Source organism: Triticum aestivum, chromosome 1D (genome assembly GCF_018294505.1).
Source record: "Triticum aestivum cultivar Chinese Spring chromosome 1D, IWGSC CS RefSeq v2.1, whole genome shotgun sequence".
NCBI lineage: Eukaryota > Viridiplantae > Streptophyta > Magnoliopsida > Poales > Poaceae > Triticum > Triticum aestivum.
Genome location: NC_057796.1, coordinates 366867385 through 366892667, shown reverse-complemented (window position 1 = coordinate 366892667; position 25283 = coordinate 366867385). Strand labels below are relative to the sequence as shown.

Below are 25283 nucleotides of genomic sequence, written 5' to 3'. Positions count from 1 at the left end.
ATTCTACGAAGATCTTTATCGGTCAGACCGCATAACAACATACGTTGTTCCCTTTGTCATCGGTATGTTACTTGCCCGAGATTCGATCGTCGGTATCTCGATACCTAGTTCAATCTCGTTACCGGCAAGTCTCTTTACTCGTTCCGTAGTACATCATCCCGCAACTAACTCATTAGTCACAATGCTTGCAAGGCTTATAGTGATGTGCATTACCGAGTGGGCCCAGAGATACCTCTCCGACAATCGGAGTGACAAATCCTAATCTCGAAATACGCCAACCCAACAAGTACCTTTGGGGACACCTGTAGAGCACCTTTATAATCACCCATTTACGTTGTGACGTTTGGTAGCACACAAAGTGTTCCTCCGGTAAACGGGAGTTGCATAATCTCATAGTCATAGGAACATGTATAAGTCATGAAGAAAGCAATATCAACATACTAAATGATCGGGTGCTAAGCTAACGGAATGGGTCAAGTCAATCACGTCATTCTCCTAATGAGGTGATCCCGTTAATCAAATGAAAACTCATGTCTATGGCTAGGAAACATAACCATCATTGATTAACGAGCTAGTCAAGTAGAGGCATACTAGTGACACACTGTTTGTCTATGTATTCACACATGTATTATGTTTTCGGTTAATACAATTCTAGCATGAATAATAAACATTTATCATGATATAAGGAAATAAATAATACTTTATTATTGCCTCTAGGGCATATTTCCTTCAGGCCCCTCTCTTGCCAGGAGGTGAGCCGCATCGGGATTCCGGATCGGAATTCGGGGGTCGCCGCCCGGTTGGCGTCGCGCGGCTCGGTGATGTAGAACCACCCCAATTGCCACCCCTTCACCGTCTCTGCAAATGAGTCTTCGGGCCAGGTGACGTTGGGCATCTTGCCCACCATAGCGCCTCCGCACTCTGCCTGTTGACCGCTCACTACTTTCGGCCTCACATTGAAGGTCTTCAGCTAGAGGCCGAAGTGAGGTGGGATGCGGAGAAAAGCCTCACAAACGATGATAAATGCCGAAATGTTGAGGATGAAGTTGGGGTATAGGTCATGAAAATCCAGCCCGTAGTAAAACATCAACCCACGGACGAATGGGTGAAGAGGGAACCCCAACCCGCGGACGAAATGTGTAAGAAACACAACCCTCTCCTGGGGCTCGGGATTAGGGACGATCTGTCCCTTGGCCGGGAGTCGATGAGTGATCTTCTTGGCCAGATATCCGGCCTCCCGGAGCTCCTTGATATCCTTCTTCTTGACGGAAGAAGCCATCCACTTACCTCCAACTCCTGATCCAGACATCTTTGGAGTGCTTTCTCGAAGAAGGGAAAAGCTAAAGCTTGGGCGCTGGAGCTCAGGGACGGAACGGCTGAGGAGGAACCAAGGTGTGGGTAAAGAAAGGGAATCCTTATCCCCTTATAAAGGCCATGAATGTCAAGCGCCTCCCCACTCGCCTTAAACTTGCGTATTCCCAAGGGCCGTGCAAACGGCACGGTTGGGTCGCCCACGCCCGCATTGATGAGAATCCCGCAATAAGGGGGAACGATCTCTGCTTCGACAAGACGTGCCAATAGCAACCGCGTCTCGAAACGTGGGATGGCAGATGAAAAACGGTTCGAAATTATGACCGGATAGATGTGATGTCGTGTTGTAAAAAAGCTGTCAACAGATTAGATTCGTGCAAATATTATATTCTCTCTGCGGTTGTGTACGGTGTGTGTAACAGGTCCGGATACAATCATCGCATCCGAAGACTATCTTGGAGTTCGAAAAAAGGGGAACCCGCCTTGCAATGCCGAAGACAATCTGCGCGCCGGACTCCTCGTCATTGAAGCCAGGTTCAGGGGCTACTGAGGGAGTCCTGGACTAAGGAGTCCTCGGGCGTCCGGCCTGTTATTCATTGGGCCGGACTTATGGGCTATGAAGATATGAAGGCCGAAGACTATACCCGTGTCCGGATTGGACTTTCCTTAGCGTGGAAGGCAAGCTAGGCGACCAACTACGAATATTCCTTCTTATGTAACCGACTCCATGTAACCCTAGATCTCTCCGGTGTCTATATAAACCGGAGAGCGTAGTCCGGATAGGGAGAGACTCATTACCATATTCACATAGGCTAGACTTCTAGGGTTTAGCCATTACGATCTCGTGGTAGATCAACTCTTGTAACACTCATATTCATCAAGATCAATCAAGCAGGAAGTAGGGTATTACCTCCATAGAGAGGGCCCAAACCTGGGTAAATATCGTGTCCCCCGTCTCTTGTTACCATCGATCATAGACGCACAGTTCGGGACCCCCTACCCGAGATCCGCCGGTTTTGACACCGACACTATGTCCATGGCTCGCGCTCATATATTGCTTGAAAGTTGAAAAAGTTTGAGAATACTAAAGTATGAAACAATTGCTTGGCTTGTCATCGGGGTTGTGCATGATGAGAGCATTTTGTGTGACGAAAATGAAGCATGGCCAAACTATATGATTTTGTAGGGATGAGCTTTCTTTGGCTATGTTATTTTGAGAGGACATAATTGCTTGGTTAGTATGCTTGAAGTATTATTATTTTTATGTCAATATTAAACTTTTGTCTTGGATCTTTCGGATCCGAACATTCATGCCACAATAAGGAAAATTACATTGAAAATTATGTTAGGTAGCATTCCACATCAAAAATTCTGTTTTTATCATTTACCTACTCGAGGACGAGCAGGAATTAAGCTTGGGGATACGTCTCCAGCGTATCTATAATTTTTGATTCTTCCATGCTATTATATTATCCATCTAGGATGTTTTATATGCATTTATATGCTATTTTATATGATTTTTGGGACTAGCCTATTAACCTAGAGCCCAGTGCCAGTTTCTGTTTTTTCCTTGTTTTTGAGTATCGCAGAAAAGAAATTCCAAACGGAGTCCAATTGACGTGCCAATTTTTGATGATTTTTTATGGACCAAAAGAAGCCCCTAGAGTAAAAGAGTTGGGCCAGAAGAGTTCCGGGCCGTCCACGAGGGTGGGGGCGCACCCCCTATCTCGTGGACGACTCGGAGACCCCCCTGACGTGAGACCTACGCCAAAAATTCCTATAAATACAGAAATCTCCACAAAATAACCTAGATTGGGAGTTCCGCCGCCGCAAGCCTCTGTAGCCACCAAAAACCAATCGGGACCCTGTTCCGGCACCCTCCCGGAGGGGGATCCCTCACCGGTGGCCATCTTCATCATCCCGGCGCTCTTCATGACGAGGAGGGAGTAGTTCACCCTCGGGGCTGAGGGTATGTACCAGTAGCTATGTGTTTCATCTCTCTCTCTCGTGTTCTTGATTTGGCACGATCTTGATGTACCGCGAGCTTTGCTATTATAGTTGGATCTTATGATGTTTCTCCCCCTCTACTCTCTTGTAATGGATTGAGTTTTCCCTTCGAAGTTATCTTACCGGATTAGGTCTTAAAGGATTTGAGAACACTTGATGTATGTCTTGCGTGGGATACCCGTGGTGACAATGGGGTATTCTATTGATCCACTTGATGTATGTTTTGGTGATCAACTTGCGGGTTCCGTGACCTTGGGAATCTAAGCATAGAGGTTGGCACACGTTTTCTTCTTGACTTTCCGGTAGAAACTTTGGGGCACTCTTTGAAGTTCTTTGTGTTGGTTGAATAGATGAATCTGAGATTTTGTGATGCATATCGTATAATCATACCCACGGATACTTGAGGTGACATTGGAGTATCTAGGTGACATTAGGGTTTTAGTTGATTTGTGTCTTAAGGTGTTATTCTAGTACGAACTCTAGGATAGATCGAATGGAAAGAATAGTTTCGTGTTATTTTACTACGGACTCTTGAATAGATCGATCAGAAAGGATAACTTTGAGGTGGTTTCGTACCCTACAATAATCTCTTCATTTGTTCTCCGCTATTAGTGACTTTGGAGTGACTCTATGATGCATGTTGAGGGATAGTTATATGATCCAATTATGTTATTATTGTTGAGAGAACTTGCACTAGTGAAAGTATGAACCCTAGGCCTTGTTTCCTAGCATTGCAATACCGTTTACGCTCACTTTTATCGCTTGCTACCTTGCTGTTTTTATATTTTTCAGATTACAAAAACCCATATCTACCATCCATATTGCACTTGTATCACCATCTCTTCACCGAACTAGTGCACCTATACAATTTACCATTGTATTGAGTGTGTTGGGGACACAAGAGACTCTTTGTTATTTGGTTGCAGGGTTGCTTGAGAGAGACCATCTTCATCCTACACCTCCCACGGACTGATAAACCTTAGGTCATCCACTTGAGGGAAATTTGCTACTGTCCTACAAACCTCTGCACTTGGAGGCCCAACAACGTCTACAAGAAGAAGGTTGCGTAGTAGACATCAGGTCTGCAGACGGAAAGACCACCATGAAATCGTCACCCCCACTTGGGTGATCTGCTAGTCCCAATCCCCAGCCACCATGTGCTTGAGCTCTTGTTTGAGAACATGCAGATTGAGCTTGCCGGGTTCAGCAGAGAGGATGGTGGTATTTTCAGTTGCGAGCGTCGGAGGCCCATCCTATTCCTCCTCTTCTTCAAACTGCACACAAAAGAAACCCTCCCCCGAGATGGCACTTCCCATGATCTGCAGGCTAAGTTGCCGACCACGCGTCGGGTAGTTTGCGGATGTGTGCCCCTCCTCCTTACAGAGCACGCGGAGCGGCTTGAATTTGCACTTGGACTGGAAGTGCCCAAGCCTCCCACAGTTGAAGCACTCCACCTCCGGGGCCTCACACGCATCCTCCACCGGGATGGGCTCGCCCGCCGTGCCCTTTAACGAGGACGGGAGCGCCATCGCCAGCGGCTCAGCAAAATACCTGGGCTTCTTGGCCATCGGGTCCCCATGGCCACCCCCGCAGTTCAGCTGCTCCATAGGTTTGCGCTCTAGCTCCCTCCGCCGCGCGCCCGCCTTCTTCTTTCTCTTGCGCCCTTGCTGCTGGATCCAGCATGGGGGAGGATGACCCCAATCCCCCTCGCGCCCATCTTGGTCTTGGGAGAGACCACACTGGTAGCGCTTGTTGCGGCTCCCCTGCCGCCCGCGCATCTCCCGCTTGGCCTTCTCACCTAGCTCTCGCTCCCTGCGCTTCTCCCCCACTAGATCTGGAGCCTCCATCGGCCTCTTGTCCGCCCTCCGGTCGGCCATCACCACCGCCGCGTAGGAAATGGAGAGAAGGGGTGGTGGGGAAGAGATGTGGATGGTGCGAGCCAGATGAGCCAGTTGCCGCACTTCACTTGTGGTTGCGGGAAACCCTAACCGAGGGTTACGGCAGCCGCGTCTCAGTCATATATAGCCAGAGACAGGTCGCGGCTATGAGATGTCAGGAGAGGGCCTTGGGCCCAGAAGCTGCTTGGCATGCACCCGCACTAGACCCCACCAAAGCACGCGGCCCATCCCAAGGCCCACACCCACAGCCTCAGCCCGTGGCCTACCAGCACCAACCCTAGGCACCAGCGAGGTCGCCCCACCCGCCGCCGTCTCCGTCGCCGCCTGCCGACGTGAAGAGGTGGACGAAAGGCACGACCACGCCTCGACGAGCGCCGGAGGGCCACTCGAGGCCACAAGCGCGTCCGCCGCCTGCGCACGAATCACCGAAGCCACCCCTCGCGCCGGCATCAGGCCCCTACCCGCCGGCGTTGACGGCCGCCAGATGCGGGAGGCCGTGGCCCTCGGGCCCCACCCACCCGGGGCGAAGCGACGTCGTGAACCTGCAGAGCCGCTGCCCTTCGCTTGCGCAGACGCTATGAAATCGCATCCCGACGGCGCCGCATCATCTCCCCACAACGCTGTCGTCCTCATGCTCAGAATCCACTCCCGCCAGCGCCCAGAAACGGCTACCTCCCGGGGCCGCCCCAGCGCCCGAGCTTGGGGTCTGCAAGCCCCGCACCGGAGAGCACCTTGAGCCCCGGCGCACCAGCGACGACCAACCCTCTGGTTCCACCGTTCGCGGCGCCCGCGGCGCGTCGCCTACGTTGTCGCCCGTCCGTACTCCTAACGATTCACTCATTTCGATCCATATAATATTATTGTTAAGTTGGTGAGGAGAGAAAAGCAGTGGGCTGTAGATTAGTAGTCAGCTACAGCACAAGCTCCAAAATACTCTATGAGAGTAGAACGTGGAACATACAGTGACAAAGTAGTAAATCTCTATAGTAAGTAGGAACTATTATATGAGTTAGTTGTAGATGGCATGGATACTTGATACAACCAGCAGATAGATCTACTATTAACCGTGCTTTAGCTAACAGCACATGGCCATAGGCAAAATAATCGCTAGTGCAGTCACATTATACATAAGCCCCAAATCATTAGATTTAGATACAATCCTAAGAAACAAAGCATTGGGTTAGTTGTCTTTTAAGTGTTTTATAACATGCTAAGAGACGATACATTGAGAGAGGCCTGAGAAGATTCAGTAATGCATGCCCATCATTCATGATCATGCACAAACTATTGAAACAAAAATATGTGTAGTCATTCGAACTCCCTATTATGGTCGAGTATTAAGTTGTACATTGAAGTTAACTCATGTTTAGGATTTTCAGTCATATGGCGAGATTTGGTGTGATGTATTTCAGATCTATGCAAGAGTTTAACGGTGACGCCTGCGGCTCTGGGGTACTGGTCCTTAGGGTCACGTGCACGAAGACTTTTCAACTGTCATCGATAAGGTCAAGCCGGCTCCGGTAGGAGAGCGGTGATAGCGACACATCGGTGGCTCATTTTGATGGTAGTAGTGGTCGTTTGGTAGCCTCAGAATCTCGATGCAATTTTTATTATATTCGAGATGCTTTGTAGTTCTGGTGAACTTTTATAATAGACCTAATTCTATTCACAAGTAAAAGAAGAAGTGAATACTTTTTTTTAATTATTATTAGGATGATGTGGGGCTGAGTTTTTGTAAGCAAAGGACTAGGTTGATTATAAATAATGTGATGGACTTGGGCTTGAAACTGGCATCTAAGCATGCACCATTTGATTAGTCAATGATGTGAGTGAAATCCTATTTGGGCCAAATATAGTATGTTTGGTATCCAGCGCATACCTCATCGATTGTCTTTGAAAAGCCAGCCCATCATAGCATAGCATGCGATCCGGTCAGAAGCACCTCAGGAAAGCTTACAACACGTTTTTTTGCTTTTCTACTATTTATCTGTTTTTCTTTGTTTTTATACATATTTCTAATTCTTCTCTATTTTTGGTTTTTCCAAATTCTCTATCTTCTTCAATTTAATGTGGTTTTTATAAAAAAACATGAACTTCATGATGTATTTTTTTTCAAACAATGAACTTTTCCAAGTATTGAACTTTTTGAGTTTGTAAATTTTTAATCAATTTCGTGAACATTGTTTTCAAAATTTATGGATTTTTTCAAACCCATGAATATTGTTTCGTGATTTTCGTGATTTGTTTTCTAACCCATGAACATTTTTTCGAAATCATGACTTTTTTTCCAAAAATTTGAAATTAGAAAAACCAGCCGAGCGAAGTGGGGTAGCTGGGTCACCCATTGCGCGTGGGCGTCCGTGCTAGCTGGGGGTAGGATCTGAGACTCCCTATATGACGCCTACTACATCAAATACAGTGAAACCACTCACCCCTCTCCCTGTATGGGCCGCCCAAGCGTGGCGCAATAACAATATGGTCTTTCCTCCGAGAACAGCTTTTTAAAAATATATGTTACGAAATATATTTAATGATACTTTTATAAATTGTTCACCCAGTGTTTGAAAAATGTCCACCGCGTATTAAAAAAATATTAACCATGTATTAAAAAATGTGCATCTTGTATTAAAAAACATTCACCATCCTTTAGAGAAAATGTTCGCCGTGCAATTGTAAAATGTTCATGTATAAAATATAGATTTATAAACGAAAAGTTAAAAATAAAAAGTAAATAGAAAAAGAAGACAAAAAACAAACATGGGAAAATAAACCCAACCCAAAAAACAAAGAAACAACCAAAGTAAATCAAAAATAGCCATAGAAGAAGCGCTAAAAAAGTTAATAGGCCAGCCCAGGAGTGAACCGACTTTGCATGTTCCCTTCTATTTGACGCAAAGGGCGTCAAACAGTGTTTTCCCGACACAAAGAACATGTGTGTAACACACTCTAAATTTCCAGTTAAAAGCAAATGTGAAGCTCCACTCTATATTTTTAGGCGCCATTAATGAGAGGGTTTTCCATCTCCCATGTCTATTGTGTCACTGTGATATCAGCCTTCCCATTGGTAAATACATAGAGGTGAGCATTATCGCATATGGCAAGTGACAACTAAATTCTTGGGAGTAGGCAAACCTTCCCTCGAGCTCAAAACTCTCGACAACATACCATCTAAGAAATAAAAGTTGGAGAGAGATAAAATAAGAAATGGGACTGCCTAAACTTGTATAATATAAGAACATGTTACATGGTAGCATAACGGTCCTGTGGGCGACATGCCAAACTGTCTAAGAAAGAAAAGTCGAAGAGAGGGGATCTCAAAAATGAAAATTGAAGAGAGATAAATTTTAAAAACTGATACTTTTTGGACTTGTGCAACATAAGAACTAGTTGAATGGTAGCATACCATACTTGAGAGATATCTTGCCATCTCTCGTGTCAATATAAAATATTGTCACTGAGCTTCGAGCCCCCCCCCCCCCCCCCCACCTCCTCCCCCACATTCTTTGAGAAAAGTTTAGCCGATCGATCTCCTGGGTTTTCCGCCACAGTCACATAGAACTGAGAATCGTGCATCACCTATCTAACCTATGCATGTTATTGCTCGCTGCTAAGCTAGCCAGTCGTCGGGCTCTTAAAGACATCAACATCGTATCAATGCGCCGACGATGCCATTGCAGTGCTAGTTATGTCGTCTATGATTCGTTATTCATTCTCCCATGGTTTCGACGTGTTGTTTGTTTCGCCATCAAGTACTTTACCACATACTAAATCAAAATTAAATCCCAATGTACATCCGTATAGACAGACTACCACTAGTAAGAAAAATATGCACTATTGTACTATTTAAATTGCATAAAGGCAACCAATTATAAGCGTGTCTTAATTTCCTGTTGATAATTTGAGTTGCCGACAAATTTGATGAAAAACTTGCACTTTGGGGAAACAACGGGATTCTACTGTGTATTTTATTGATTTTCAAAAAATAGTACAAAATGTGGCGCCAAGAAAGCCAACTCAAAAAGGAATAGAAAACCATACAGGTAAGAGAAGACCTAAAGAAAAGAATAGCAACTGTACACTAATAAACTTACTCACTTAATTTTGCACATCACTTGTCCTATAATTCTATGTTGACCGTTTCCAATTTATACAATATTGGTGTAATGTTAATGCACCTTTGGTCTATAATTAATATGTTCGGTGCCAATCCTATATGTCGCCCATGCGCGTCAATAGTTGAGGCTTCGCTAATGACTACCCCAGACGGGCCGGACGACCTATCAGTTGTTCTGTTTTGCTCTTTTTTTCTCTCTCTTTCTGGATCTTGGGTTTTCTAAAGTTTTTTCAGTTTTTATTTTTACACATTTCTCCTTTTTATATATTTTTTAATATATGGTGAACTATTCTTCCAATATACGGTGAACAATTTTTCAAGTACAAACTGAAGGTTTCTAGTGTCAATATTTTTTAAATACACAATGAACATTTTAATAATATATGATGAACATTTTTGTTATATACATTGAACAATTTTTAATATACGATGATATTTTTATTATATGATGAATTAATAAAATTGAACATTTATTTGATATACAGTGAATGTTTTAATATACTCTAAACATTTCTATAAAACACATACTATATTTTTTTCCTACAATATATACTTCTATTTTCTAACAATTTTTTAAAATATCTAGCTCCTAAAAACAATGGTCGATTTTTAAGTTGAAAACCGAATAAGGCAAACTACTAAATAGCTTGCTGACAAAGTGGGCCAGCTCATTTGCGTTGTCTTCAGCGAAGCCACCCTTAGTTGACCGATTGATGCAGATGCTAGCCTAAAGATACCCCTTTGCACAAGAAACGTTGGAGATTTTTGGGCATGGAATGATGATTGCAGGGGTCGCTTCTCAGTACGGTCATTGTATAATCTTATTACTCAGATGAAGATGAATGGCTGGAAGTGCGCCAGGGTAGCTCAGACTTAGTTGCAAAGAGCCAAGCGTGGTCCTCTTTATGAAAAACATGTTCCATCGAAAATCAACATCTTCACGTGGAGTTTAACACAACATTCTCTGCCGACCGACAATGTCCTACACCACCGGAACATGGCTACATCCCAAGGCTACGTCCCAAGTGTGCACACTTTGCGACGCGATAGATATTTGGATTAATTCACTTTGAAACTGCAACATGTCACGCAACGTTTGGGCCCCGTCTAGCGATGATATAATGGAGCACATGTGGACTATTCAGAGTATGGATGCCAAAGGTTGGTTGTTCGCCATGAACGAAACAATGCAGTAGGAGGAGTATACTCGAATGATCATGACCTTATGGACGATTTGGGCCGCGCAGCGGAAGGTTAGCCATGAGGACATTATACCAGACTCCGTTCATGACAAACTCATTCATTAACAGTTTGTTGCAAGAGATGAAGATTTTGCAGAAGCCAGCTAGTGTTGCGGTGGTCTCCTCGATGCCTCCAAGACCAAGGCACCGGCTACCTTCTATGGACGTCCATGCTAAGATAAATGTTGGCGCGGCGGTGTTGCAGACAGGAGGAAGAGGAGCTATGGCGGCAATGTGCAAAAACCAAGCGGGAATTTATCAAGGGGCATCGGTAGTGGTGATCACTCACATTGATGATCCGACCACCCTTGAAACACTGGCGATACGAGAAGCCTTGGCACTGGCCGAGGACCTATACATCACAAGAATAGCTGTAGCATCAGATTGCAAAGTGGCAGTTGAAGCGATCAAGAGGGAAGCGCAACATCATATGGAGCAGCGATACATGAAATCATAGATAGAGCTAGTTTTTTTTTTCAATTCTTTCGTTTTTAGTCATGAGTCTAGGACCTCAAATGTCGGGGCTCGCAATCACGCTAAGCACTCACTATCTTTAGGGGTTGGCCGCTGTGTGTGGTTAGGCCAGCCCGGAGACCTTTTATTCGTCCATGTAAACGTTGTGACGGTCTCATAAAGCTAGTGAGTTTGCCTCAGAAAAAGGTTGTCAAACACGGGTGTCAACTAGGAGGTGACTGGTGAGAAGTAAGGTATGGATGGTTATCAAAAACACCGAAAGTTAACCGAGATTCCTTATACACATGTTAACAAAGTTTTATTATTCCTATAAAATAAAAGGGAGACTCTGACAACAATTAAGCCTTGACATTTTTTTTGGGTTTGAAATAGCTCCCCATTCATGCCGAATGGTTAAGCCTTGACATATTGCGTGTCTTTTGTGAATATGTATTCTTCGCCTACCTTATGTGTAAACCATGACGTCAGCCTGATGAGAACTACATAAATAAGTATGTTATGAACTCATCACTGAAGTACCCAAATGAACCTGGGTCAAGGCACACCCTAATTGATTTTAAAAAAGTAAAGCAAAGTCAAATATTTCTGATTTTTTTTGTAACTAATATGGTCTAGTGTTATATTCAGATGTAAAGTTTCGCTCTGGTCTTCTGTGCGAATAATAACAAAATCAAATCTTCATAAAGGTTGTATTTTATTGCCCAAAAGTACACTGAAGTTTTTTCTTCGCAAAATTCATATTTTAGTAGCACACCAAAGCCTTGTCGCTATGTTTTTCTTTTATTTTTTGGTTATTTATATTTAAAAAAATAAGAATATATATAGGTGCACCTAGACCCTGGAACCAAAAATCCGCCTCTACCACGGTGACATTTACATACTAAATGAAAATGTATATTGATTCAGACATTAAGTGCCTTTTTTTAGGTGGAGCAATTGTCTTTTTTTGTCCAATGATTGGGAACTACTCCATCTGCCCTGAATTACTTGTAGCAGTACTAGATTTATCTATGTACAGATGTATCTAATCATGCTTTAGGGTTAGTTTGGCTACACAGTTTTTCCAAAACCGTAGTAAGTGAAAACCTCAGTATTCAAATGCGTGGGCAATGGATACTTCAGTTTTTAAAAACCACGGTTTTTCTCAGTTTTAGCAAAACTATGAAGATGTTTGGCAAATGCAATATTCCTCACTTTTCCTGGTTTAACTGTTGCATTCATCGTCTAGCTAAACTGAACTCAGCTGCACTGAAGGACAAGAAGTTACAACGATCAATCAGGCTATGTGTAGGGCCATTCACACAATCAATTGGCTAGCTAGCTTAGCATGCCGTGCATCGGGAAGTCGGGATCAATCAATCAACTTCCCATTCTAAGAGCATCTACAGCCAGTTGGCAAATACGGCCCCGTCCGTGGACGCGCCCGGGCACGTCCGCGTGCACTCATCGGGCACCCCTCATATTTGCCACTTTGCATCCGCGTATCGCATATTCGGCGCCTTATATCCATACTAGAGATGCAAATGTTGATCTATCCTACGTGATCAAATGATGGACAACAAAAATCGGCTGCAGAGGAACACAAGATAGGGTGCAAATGGACATTAACACACTTCACCACCATCCAAAAGATCATAGTTCGTCCCTGGACAAGTTCATAAACTTCTACAACTAAAAACGATATAAACATTGAGGAGGAGAGGGGGATCACCACTTCCTCGCCGGACCCTTATCCTTCCAGTCGCCGATGCAGCTGTATGCGTCCGCGGCTGTTGGAGGGTCTTAGTCCTCAGACGAGGAGGTGCAGTTGTCGCCGCCTTCAGAGTCGGAGTCGAAAAGGACGATGAGCCCCTTCATCCGATGGACCGCCCTGTCCTGCTCCCAGCGCTGGCCGCGTAGAGGAGCGGGAAGGAGACGGCGCGGGGCCGATGCGGACTGTGTTGTCCTTATGTCGCTGCGCACGGGCCGGGAGGATCCAGCTCCGGCGTCCGCGCCGCGCCGGCCGGGAGCTGCGGCGATGCTCCAGATCCGGAGTTGCCGCCGGTATCCACCTTGGACCGCTCCAGCGCAATGCGGAGGGCCATCTCCTCCTCGTAGTCGAGCTCCGAGTTAGACTCGCTGCCGGAGCTGCTCATCGTGGTGGATGGGATCGGGAAGGGAGAGGGAGAGGAGTGGATGGAGCGAGAGAGAGGGACAGAGTGAGCTAGGGTTTGAGCTCGCCACCCGGATTAGGGTTTTTTGTGGGGTCGATGGTGGGCCGGGCCTGCGGACATGCCCGGGCGTGACCCTGCCGCCCCATATTCTCCTATATTTGAGCTGGATACGAGGGGTGCTAGTCAATCCGGGCGTTTGTCGACGGTTTGAGAGGTCCGTTTAGATCGTTTTTTTGACCGGTCAATTACCGAATGACCTGTCCGAACGTTTAAGACGGGTATGAGAGACCCGGCTATAGATGCAATCTGTTTCTACGGGCTGCCCCTTGTTGCAATGGAACAATAGGCAACGGATTAAACAAATCAACGGCGGAGTAGTCAAGTGGAGGTAGGTCGTAGGAATGGCAGAGTAGTCAACGTAGAATAGCACGTACTTTTCTTCCCAGGATGGCTGCAGGGAAGACGGAGCAATGGCGGATAAATGACGACAGGAAGAAGAAATGAAGCAAGCGTTTCTGTGTTTACGAAAAAAGAGGTCAAGACCTCTTTTTCAAATACAGCAAAAAGATCACAGTATCAGACATACTAGGATTTATAAAACTGAAGTATTAATTTATGCCAAACACGTCAAAGTATTTAAAACCAGTGTTTTTTCTCAAAACCATGGTATCCTGGTAAAACTTCAAAAATACTGAGCTGCCAAACGCAGCCTTAGTGTTAGATACAGCCGTATCTAAACAAGTCTAAGACAAGTAATTTAAAACGGACGTCATTCCTAACGAAGTACACATCGGAGGTACACATCCGTTTTGGACGGACAAGTCTAAAACTGAACGTGGTCGCTCAACAAGAGGAAGCAAAAACAAAAACATTGGACATCAGATTTGCTATCGTGTGGTCGTACCAACCGGGCACTCATCGCAACAAACATTCCCATCGGAGAGGCAAATCATAGCCTCTGATTCCCCAGGTTTCCGAAGCACTGACCATGGAGAATTAGGTCGATTACAATACATTAGCGACAGACTTGCACCCAAAGAGTCACAAGCACCACCACCACTAGCACCAGCACCAGCAGCGACTCCATTTTTCAATCGGAGGGAATTGTCAGCAAGCATCTACAGAACCGACGAATCAACCCAGCCCAACCACGATCGGTTCTGCACAGCAATACACAACATTATCCCCTGCTGCCCATGATTTGGTTAGGGACGGAGGGACACCTCACGCCCGCAGGCCACAGCCCGACGATGATTCTCATTCTCCGAGCATCGCACAACCAACAGGAGGCTCCCATTATTCGGAGCGGATGGCGTCCGCGTCGGAGCGGACCGATCAAGTTTATGATGATAGGATCGATCGGATACTGTTTTCTGGTAAGCCTAAGCCCCCGTCCATTAAAGAGGGAGGGAGGTCTAGCTCGCTAGCTACCGTGAACTACCACGCCACAGGCTTGGTTTGGTTTGGTAGCCCTGCACATCGTATGTGGTGCACATGAATGCATAGGATCGATCAAGTTTATGATGATAGGATCGACCGGTTGGTTGGTTAATGGTCGGCACTTGACACATTGACACCACATTTGTGTTGATCCCTAGCTAGCTACCTGCACCCACTCGATCATGGTGGCTCGATCACGGCCGGGTCGGGTCAGGGTGACAAACGACAGCGCGCGTTGGCTAATTAAGGGGGTTAGCTCTCATTGGACTCGTCACCAACTGCTAGTTAAGTATCATCGCGAACCACCCGTGCGCCTACCTCCTGCGTTTGCATTTGTAGCGGATGATGGGATATGATATGATCGACGGATGGATGGATGTGTGCGGTTGTCTGTCCGGCTCGCTGTCTCTGCCGCGGTTTGCACATGCGATGGTTGCGTGCGACTAGTTTAGGCAATTTATTCGGCGTGCGTCGGAGGATGGATGGATTCCCTCCGCTCCGGCGGGGACGAAAGGTACTGCCTACTGCCAACGGTCGCAGCAAAGCCGTGGCCGATCAGCAGTACGTACTTCTCCTGTGGAGCTTTTCGTACGGCGTTCACACATTCCCTCGTAAGTCACGTCTCACCTGCCCGTTCCGTTTTAACTCGCTGCATCAGGGGTCGTTCTTACGGTGCGCGTGCTGCTAGGTTAAAGCGCACGTGTGTCCGTCATTTATTTTAAGAGCCGACGGGCGGCAGATGCGCGAACGACGGCCGTAACGGGCCGCCGGGTGATCGCGCCGGTGGCAGAGAAGAGGCGCGCAGTGGTCGACGGCGGCGACGAGCGATGCAAATCGATCTTATATCAGAAAATCAACAAGAAAAAGCGATTAATGCGATCGACAGGAGAAAATCCGGATTAAAGTATCGGAAAAAAGACTCTAGGGTAGCCGATCAACTGGCTCGCCAGGCGAACCCTAGGTACGGACGGGGAGGGCCCCGGTGGCGATCAAGGAGATCGACCGCCCCGAGGCGATGCGGTGCAGAAGCGGCAACGGCTATGGTTTTGGATCGGGGTTAGACTGGGAGATTAGTGAAATTGTTCGATGTATTACTTGAGCCTCGTAGTATATAGGAGTACATGATCATAAGAGTACAAAATAAGGTAGAAATAAATCCTAAACTATCCTATGTTTCCTAACTAATTACGGTAGTCAACAATTTGGCGAGAAACCCTTAAGCGCAGTCAGTGTTAGGGCATCTAGAACGCCGACTCTCAAACCGCCCGCATACGTCCACACCGCGGAATCCATCCAACGCGGTCATGTATCGGTCTGCCGAGCGGGCCGGACCACATTTTTCACGCAAACTAGAACCAAACGGGGATTGGGGGGGCTTTGCGGGAGTCCGGACACGAAACACGTCGGACTCTTACAGTCATGGCCCACCCAAAAGGAAGGTGGAGCCCGCGCTTTTGTAGCCGCCCATCCTGTTTCCACGGTAAAAACCCCACTCTCTTCCTCCATCCTGCCGCTCTCCACCCAATTCCTGCCCGTTTCTCCCACTCTCTTCCTCCATCCTGCCGTTGGCGCATGGAATCGGACGAGAGCCTGGCGGATTGAAGGCGCAGGAGGATCCCAGCATCACCCTTGCACGGAAGATCAACTCGGCAACACGGCAGAATCGCCGCGTCAAAGCGAAGGCCGCAAAGGAGGCAACATTAAGGCCGGTGGAGGGCGTGTTGATGGCGTCTGTGGCGATGGGCGTGCTAGTCGCGGACATGGTGGAGGTCACGACTAGGGTCACGGAGCGCAGATGGTGTCTCCCACCATCCAGACGCCGCCATGGCTGGGCATTACAAGGCTCCGTACCACTACGCCGCCAAGCAGCTCGATAGGTAGTACATGGAAACAGTCGCCGAGCAAGTGCCTTACATTGTCTACGCCAACGCGCCGCCGCCGCTCTTCTCGAAGTCTGCTTCACCACAGCTCGTCCGGGCGCGGATGGCGGGCGGAAGCACATGGGTGCCCGCACACTGTTCATTGTTATGCCTAAAGCTGGTGAGAAGGCGTACGATGACGCGGACATGGAGATGTTGGACATCATCTAGGACGGCACTGAAGGAGGAGGCTATGAGGACCGCCAGGTGGAAGATTCGGATCCCACCCAGTCCGGCAACTACACCCACACACACAGCAGGGCTACTCCTAGGCCGGCACGCAACAGACCGGCATGGGCACACATCAGCTGGAGGATTGGGCCGTCGGACAGGCGGAGGAGGACGGCGAAGACGATGATTCGGATGGTTTTGGCGGCAATCCGAAGAAGAAGGGTAGAGAAGGAAGCTTCAACATGCGGGAGGAGGAGCTGTTGTGCGATGCATGGTTGGCCACTAGCCTTGATCCGATCCATGGCACGGAGCAAAAGAGCTCAACTTTTCTGGCCAACATTCACGCCCTACTTTGTCGCGGTCATCCGCAACCATGAACCAAAGTCCCTCAACCATCGATGGTACACCATCCAAGAGCCCGTGTTGAAGTATGCTGCCCCTTGGCACATCACATTGCACGGTGACCTAGTGATGCCCAAATCACCGAGCAAGTAAGTTATCACTTACCGGAAATGCATAGTTATGTTGACCATTTTGTAGCCGGATATGCTTTTGTTGATCATTGGTCGGATATGAACAGTTTAGGCGCTGGATATGCATAGTTTTGTTGATCATTGGCCAGATATGCTTAGTTTTGTTGATCACTAGCCGGATATGCATAGTTTTTTAATCCTTGGCCAGATATACATAGTTTTGTTGATCACTAGCCGGATATGCATAGTTTTGTCGATCGTTGGCTTTTTTTAGCCTTCTCATGCGTGTACGGTGTTCAAGAAGTTGGAGATGAAAAACTTCACCGTCATGCATTGTTGGTTGTAGTTGAATGGGCAACCAAAGTGAAACCTATTCATAACCAAGATCGCCGCCCAAGCCACCAGGGAAGAAATCGGTGACCCAACCGACCCAAAGAAAGAACCACCCAAGAAGGTCAGAAGAGGGTTTCGGGGAAAGAAGTGGGAGGAGGGGGGGGCGAGAAGGTGCAATGGTGAAGATGACGGAGAGGTTCGAGGACATCTTGTCCAAGAAAGAGGAGGCATTCGTCAAGCGCTCGGACATCAAGGAGGAAAAAAAAGACGGAGAGGTTCAAACTGTTGATGAAGGCGACTGAGAAGAAGCTAGCGCTCGAAGAGAAGAGGGTCTTGATCAAAGAGAAAAAGGCCATGCTCGAGGAGAAGAAGGTGGAGCTCCAAGAAAAGAAGGCGAAGATCGCAGCCGATGCGGAGAACGCCAAGATGTTGTCCTTGAAGGTGGAGCCTTTGGATACTGGCGTAAAAATGACCGTGCAAGCCGTCCGCTACAAGATGTTGCGGCGGCAGAAAGATGAGCCGGAGGCGACAGCGGCGGCGGAGGCTGCATACACGACGGCGACGGCACATTGAGCATGAAGGAGGCTCGGATTGCCGGTCCGACAGGGTAGAAAATCTCAATTTTCTGCACGGGCTACCAGACTGAAATTCTTTTGTGATCGGAATCGAGCATGTAAAAACTTAAGCGTATTTGCCTCTTTTTAGTTATGGTCGGGCTTGTGATCTGGCGCCGCCGTGATCCAGCGCGCTATGGACCGGATAAAATTTAAATTTAAAATTACCCTTTACTGAGTACAAATATATGATAGCATTAGATGGCCGGCTTCGCATTTGTGTCCATGGATCGATCCTCTGTGTGCCGAAGCAAATTTGCAGGCGAGGGTTGGTGATGCTTTTACTAGTACCATTTATGCCGTTGAGGGCACCATGAACCGAGATGACAAGTTGCAGCAAGACCGATGGCCTGCATAAACAACAACCCACACCTTGTTCCCAGCTGCACCCTCGAGGTGAGCAGCATCTCCGCCGCGGCCTCGCTTGCCGTCGGTGATCAGATCAGATAAGCAACGACTTTTGGCGCTCCGGAACCCTTGCACGCGTGCGTGCATTTGCACAGCCAGAGCTCCTACAGCAAGTTGCGGAGCGCGCGTGGAGCTGACTTGAGGCCGCACGCGGACTTTTCCGTCCCGGCCCGCCGCCACTGCTTTCGCCCAGGATGCTCCCGGTCAGTATGCAACGGAAAAAGTTTATTTTAAACCCTGAACTCGTAGACGTTCGACGAAACGAACCCCCAAGTCGAAATCCCGGTCGATTGTACCCTGAACTATGTAATTCCAGTCTAAATCAAACCTTCGAGTCGTTTGGATGGCCGGGATTGCTGGGATTTCGCTGAGGGCACACACCTCCACCCTGCTGGGCCGGCCCGCTTTATTTTTTTCGTTAAGAAATAAAAATTCACAAAGGGCGCTACACCTTGCTTCAGCTGGGCCGGCCCGCTTTTGTTTTTTTGTTAAAAAAAAGCGCACGGTGTGCCTTGAACACGTGACCCTGTGTTGTTTTTCTGGTTTACAAATATTTTTTCTAAATTAAAACATACAACTGGCTTCAAAAAAATATTTTCTTACAAAGAAGTTCAATGAAATTTAAATATTGTTCAATTGATATCACAAAAATGTTCATCATGTATTAAATATTGTACAGCGTATATCACGAAAATGTTCAATTTTTATTTAAAAAATTTCAATGTATGTACAAAATGTTGAAAGTATATTTTTAAAGAATTGAACGTATTTAAAAAATCACATTTGTTTCCAAGAATTGTTGTAAACTTTGAAGAAACAAGAAATCTGTCGCGATACATTGTACTTTAAAATTGGCGCTGCAATATAGAGGTACTGAGTAGGTAGCTAGTGTGGTTGCCGTCGCTGCTATTTATTCACTTTTTCCAATTTTGTTCACAATTTAAAAATTTTAAGTGTACAACAAAAAAAGCTCAACGGGTATTTAAATGGTTTTTCAGCGCATATCACGAAATTGTTCAATGTGTAGTTAAAAATTGTTTAGATTATATTACAAAAATGTTCAATGTATAAAATTTGTTCATCGTGTATCACAAAAATGTATAATATGTTTTAAATTATTTCAATGGATGTCACAAAAATGTATGCTGTGTAGTTAAAAATGGTTCATCGTACACTTAAAAAATGTTCAATGTATATTGGAAAATCGTTCGTCGTATATAAATTTTTGTTCAGGTTTTCAATAATTGTTCACGTTTTAACAGTTTGTTTGAGTTTTAAATTTCTTCAAGAAAACATTGTTCATTTTTTTGAATGAAGATTAAAAAAAGGGATCTGCCGCTAGCCATACTACTTGAAACTTACGCTGTACTCTAGTACCAATCTCAATCGCTAGCTGCAGTGGCTGGCGTCGCGTCTATCCAGAGAAACGCCGCGGTTTCGAACCCAACCAGCGGCATAACTTTTTAGTTTGTTACATTTTTTTCCGTACGTTCACTCATTTTCTGTCAATGGGCCGGCCCGTTTGCGCGATTCTGCCGCAAAAGAGCGACAGGAAAAAAAAGATAATTTTCTTTAAGCAAACAAAAAGAAAATGGGCTGGCCCAGCGTGGAGGACGGGTGCTCCTTGGCCCGCTAGCTAGACAAATCCCAGTTGACATTTGTTAGGGTTTGATTTAGACCGGGATTGCATAGTTCAGGATGCAATCGACCGGGATTTCGACTCGGGGGTTCGTTTCGCCGAACGTCTACGAGTTCAGGGTTTAAAATAGACTTTTTTCGTCTGCAACCCTCTCCTCGTGCCGGGATCCCAACCGCTGAACCGCTTTACGCCGATCCTTTTCGCCCCGGTCGGATTCAGTCCATCTACTCTACTACTCGTACCCTGCCCCTTCCGAGATCTCGCCCATGATATCTCAGCTAGCCTGCGCCTGCAAGAAAAACACGCGGTGCGGACTGTGGTGGAGCCTCCCTCCAACTTGACTCCCTTTTCGGCACGGGACACGACCGATTCCTGCCGATCCGCATCACTAGCACTAGCTCACTGTCGCTGACCGGGTACACTCGGACGAGTTCACTTGAACACGGCGTGCCATTTTTCTCGTGCACAACGAACAGGTCGGCACGAAGGTCTGCTCCATGCACGGCCGGGCCCCGGGGACGGGGGACCCGAAGGACCCGACCCGATACTACCAAAAGCGGTTCCCAACGAAAAGGGAAGCTTGGCACGTTAGCTTTGACCCGGGGGGCGGGCACCTTTACCGGATTCTTTATCCGATCCGAGCTAGCAGCCCACCGAGGCTGGGCTGGGCTGGGCTGCTACCAAACTCGACCTAAACTCGTACTAACCAGAATACCAGATGCACGTCACCTAACCCAAGTCCTAAATTATTGCCACCTTCTAGACGATTTCCTCCTCTAGGGTGTCGTGCTGCACCTACTGCCCGTAAAGCTTGCATACGCACGTACCACAATTTTGCAAGAACCACCTACCTGGAATTCGGAAGATTCTTGCCTTGGCTTGAATTGACATTCTAGTAGTATTTTTTTGGGTGCGGCTAGAAATCAGCCAGCTGAAAATTTCGTTTGAGGACCGTTGAATGCGAAATCAATGGCCCATGCTCTTTCTTCAACCTATCGACGCCAGCCACCACCGGCCTAACCGCCGGGCCCCGCCGCCCGCGGCCGGTGGCGCTCCCGTGCCGCCTCGCCTCCCCACCTTCTCTGGAACCACTCCCCATCGCCGGTCCTCCGCCGCCCCGGCCATCCCTCTAGGGCCCTTGCCCTGAGCTTTTTCTCCGGCAAATCCCCACACACCGTCGCCCCCCGCCCCGAACCCTAAGATAGATACTCGGGTGATGACGGCGAGCTTCTTCCTTCTCTCCGGGGAGGCCCTCCCTTGTCCTTCCTTCATTCAAAAATCGACTGACGCCGAATCCGAGAATCACCTGACTGATGTGTTGCTAAACTGTATTTCTTTTGCATTTACGGGTGTGTTTGTTGTGCTGTAGAGTCGTACTGTACCAGCTCTATATGAGTGTATGTATGCCACTGTTCGCTGGTCAATGGGTTCCGTATTTCTACCCGTCTAACAGGGAGTACAATAGTACTCTACGGAGCACCAACTTCTACTAAACCTAGCTAACTCATAAAGGCGAACATCTTCCAACTGTACCCGCACCCTGCAGCGACGTCTGTTGATTCGTGATTAAAAATGCCCAGCCAACTCTGCCTACCAAACTCAAAACTGTAGCGGTACGTGCCAAGTACGGGAGGGGCGGGAACAAAAAACACGCGGGCTCCACCGCCGCAACCGCACCGCCTCCCTCCCTTCCGCAACCACCACCCAACCCAACCCACCCCACCCCACCTCGCCCCCCGTCAAACTCACTACATGCTGCCGAGTCAATGCGGGCAGCGAAAAAGGGCGCGCGCAACCAACACACACACCCCGCCATATATACCGCTCCGCCTCCGCTCTCCCCGCCCCAACACCAGGAGAGAGCTCGCTGCCGCACTGCTCTGCTCTAGTAGAAGGTCGATCGGCATGGGGAGGTCGCCGTGCTGCGAGAAGGAGCACACCAACAAGGGGGCGTGGACCAAGGAGGAGGACCAGCGGCTGATCGCCTACATCAGGGTCAACGGCGAGGGCTGCTGGCGCTCGCTGCCCAAGGCGGCCGGCCTGCTGCGGTGCGGCAAGAGCTGCCGCCTCCGCTGGATGAACTACCTCCGGCCCGACCTCAAGCGCGGCAACTTCACCGACGACGAGGACGAGCTCATCATCCGCCTCCACAGCCTCCTCGGCAACAAGTAAGTCGCCACTACCCATCGGCCTCGTCGACGTGCCTTCGGATACAGTAGTATGACTTCTTTGCTGACAACGGGAATGCTCGCTGGTGAAGGTGGTCTCTGATCGCCGGGCAGCTGCCGGGCAGGACGGACAACGAGATCAAGAACTACTGGAACACGCACATCAAGCGCAAGCTCCTCTCCCGCGGCATGGACCCCCATACTCACCGCCCGCTCACGCCCGTCGACGGCGCCGCGGCGTCCCGCCCGGCACACATAGCTGTGCCAGCGAGGGCAGCGCCACCCACGATGTTCGCCCCCCTGACGACGAAGCAGCCTCCCATGGAGTCGTCGTCCGACGACGGCAGCAGCGGCGCGACGAGCACGGGGGAGCCGCGGTGCCCCGACCTGAACCTCGACCTGTCAGTGGGCCCGCCGGCTGCCGACACGCCGACCTCGCACCCGGTCTGCCTCTGCCGCCACCTCGGCCTCCGCGGCGGGGCGGTGTGCAGCTGCCGTCAGGCCGACAGCCCGGGCTCCCAGGGGGGCGGGTTCAGATATTTCAGGCCGCTGGAGGAAGGCCAGTACATATGAGACGAGACAGGACGGCTAGGCCCTAGGCTCCACAGCAATTTGTAAGACGGTGAATTTTTCCACCTCCACAGCACCACCGTCTCACAAAACGGTGAAAGAATATCTAATCTGTTCATAATATTTCAACCATGAATATTTGTCCTCTCTGTCCCTAATTTTGTATCGTTGGTTGGTGCTGCTGTGCTGTGAAAAAAACGAGGGGATAATGTGACAAAGGTTGGTGTGTGTTTTTTGTGGAAAAAGGGAGTAGCTGATGTGAGGTAGCGGGCACATTATTGTTTCGGGCATCAGATTCCGGTGTTCCTTTCCTGTGCAGTTTTGGTCGTGTGGATGGATGTTGCGCAGGGCAATCATGTGGTGTGTTTTTCTGGTAGGTATTTCGGCTTGTCTGTGTTTGCACTCCACGAATTCTTCAGTTGGCAGGGAGTTAGGCAGTGGAGAAACTCGTATGGCCAAACTATGCTATTCTATTTTCAGGTTTGGTGCCTTGGGGAATGCGGTTCTTCTGACCGTGAGAGATTTTATGCTTAAACTTTCATTTGGATTGGTTATAAAGAAGTGAAATGGAAGCATTTCGAAGAACTACTAGGAGATGGTCTTGAAAGCAAAACAAGCTGACTAGACTGGCCAGAATCTGCATGAGACGAGATCGAGTAAGCAAGCATTTGTGTGTGCCTGCCTTGTCTGTTTGGTAGCCGAATCTTACATGGTACCGAGGGAAAAGCGCTTTACAGCCCAGAAAGCGGGAAAGGCGGAGACTGTCCTGCGCCGATACAAAGCCCTCATCAGCAGATCGGAACACTGATCCTGAACTGGTAGCAGAAGTTGGTGGACGGATTTGGTGCAGTGCTGCTGGCGCTCGCTTCTTCTTCTTTTGTTTTGTTTTCTGGGAAGAAGAAGCGCCGGCCTCCCGTTCTGGTATTCTTTGCTTGCGCGCCAAATATGCGAGCCCTGGTGGCCTTTGCATACGTACATCTGAATATACAATCGAGCGCACTTCGACATCGTAGCTGAACAGGAGCTGCAATCATGGGCGGCCACTAGAATGTGATCGGGTCAAAGGCGAAATTTTTCGTCGTTTCGAATAACAAGTCAGTGGAGACGGAGCTGGACGCGCCGAGTCTAGGCATACATAGGACGGTAGGAGTACATGCTGCTGTTTAATCAAAAAAAAAGGAGTACATGCTGTTAACTCGCTGACTCTGAGAACTTCTTGACTGTTGCTGTATCAGGTAGGTTGACTGGAAAACCCCTCTGCTACTGACCGGAAACGTGCACAATGTTCTACTCCTACTAGCTTAACAAGCCAAATCTACCAAAATATCCTGCTACTACATATGTACTCCCTCCGTATCTAAATATTTGACTTTTTAAAGACTTCAGATGAGCTACCACATATGGATGTATATAGACATATTTTAGAGTGTAGATTCATTCATTTTGCTCCGTATGTACTCTCTCCGTTTCAAGTTAGTTGACTTGAATTTGTTTAAATACGGATGTATCTATAGTTATTTAGTGTCTAGATACATTCGTGTCTAGATAAATATGAGTCAAGTAATTTAAAATGGAGGGAGTAGTTATTTGTTGAAATATTTAAAAAGACAAATATTTAGGAACGAAGGGAGTATAATAAGTTAGTAAAACTGATTTTGCTGCTGCTCACGTTTGACGTAGAGAGGTGGTCAGGGTCAGAAACGTGAGCAGTGATCGAACACTACTTAACACCGCCGTATATGACAAATATGATCTCTCAAACGCCCACAGACACACCGCAGTGATCGAACACTACTTAAATTAACACAACTGCATCCAGACATCTCATACTAGAATCTCAAATCCATACAAAGCATGCAAACGATAAAACCTACGTATTACGTAGATGATCTAGCTACTCCTCGTCGAAGATGTCGACAATCTCCATGCTCGGCTCCGCGGCATTTGCGGCAACTGCAGCTCCCACGCCTCCGGCTGCTCCGCTCCGGCCTCCTCCTTCTCTATTTCCGCGTCGAGTTCGACGAAGGATGCGTCGAATGCCGCTTGCCCTGTTGGGAATCGTAGCATAATTTAAAATTTTCCTACGCTCACCAAGATGCATCTATGGAGTCTACTAGCAACGAGGGGAAAGGAGTGCATCTACATACCCTTGTAGATCGCGAGCGGAAGCGTTCCAATGAATGTGGATGACGGAGTCGTACTCGCCGTGATCCAAATCACCGATGACCAAGTGCCGAACAGACGGCACCTCCGCGTTCAACACACGTACGGTGCAGCGACGTCTCCTCCTTCTTGATCCAGCAAGGGGAAAGGAGAGGTTGATGGAGATCCAACAGCACGACGGCGTGGT

At 47.8% G+C, this 25283-nt stretch overlaps 1 protein-coding gene across 1 annotated transcript; it reads left to right on the top strand.

Annotated features, from left to right (window-relative positions):
* Positions 1-21987: 21987 nt before the first annotated feature.
* On the top strand, positions 21988-23178 carry LOC100873098 (myb-related protein 308). Its single transcript, XM_044588001.1, has 2 exons — positions 21988-22363; positions 22456-23178. The coding sequence occupies exons 1-2, from the start codon at positions 22101-22103 to the stop codon at positions 22934-22936; spliced, it is 744 nt and encodes a 247-aa protein (XP_044443936.1). The 5' UTR covers positions 21988-22100; the 3' UTR covers positions 22937-23178.
* The last annotated feature ends 2105 nt before the right edge of the window (positions 23179-25283 follow it).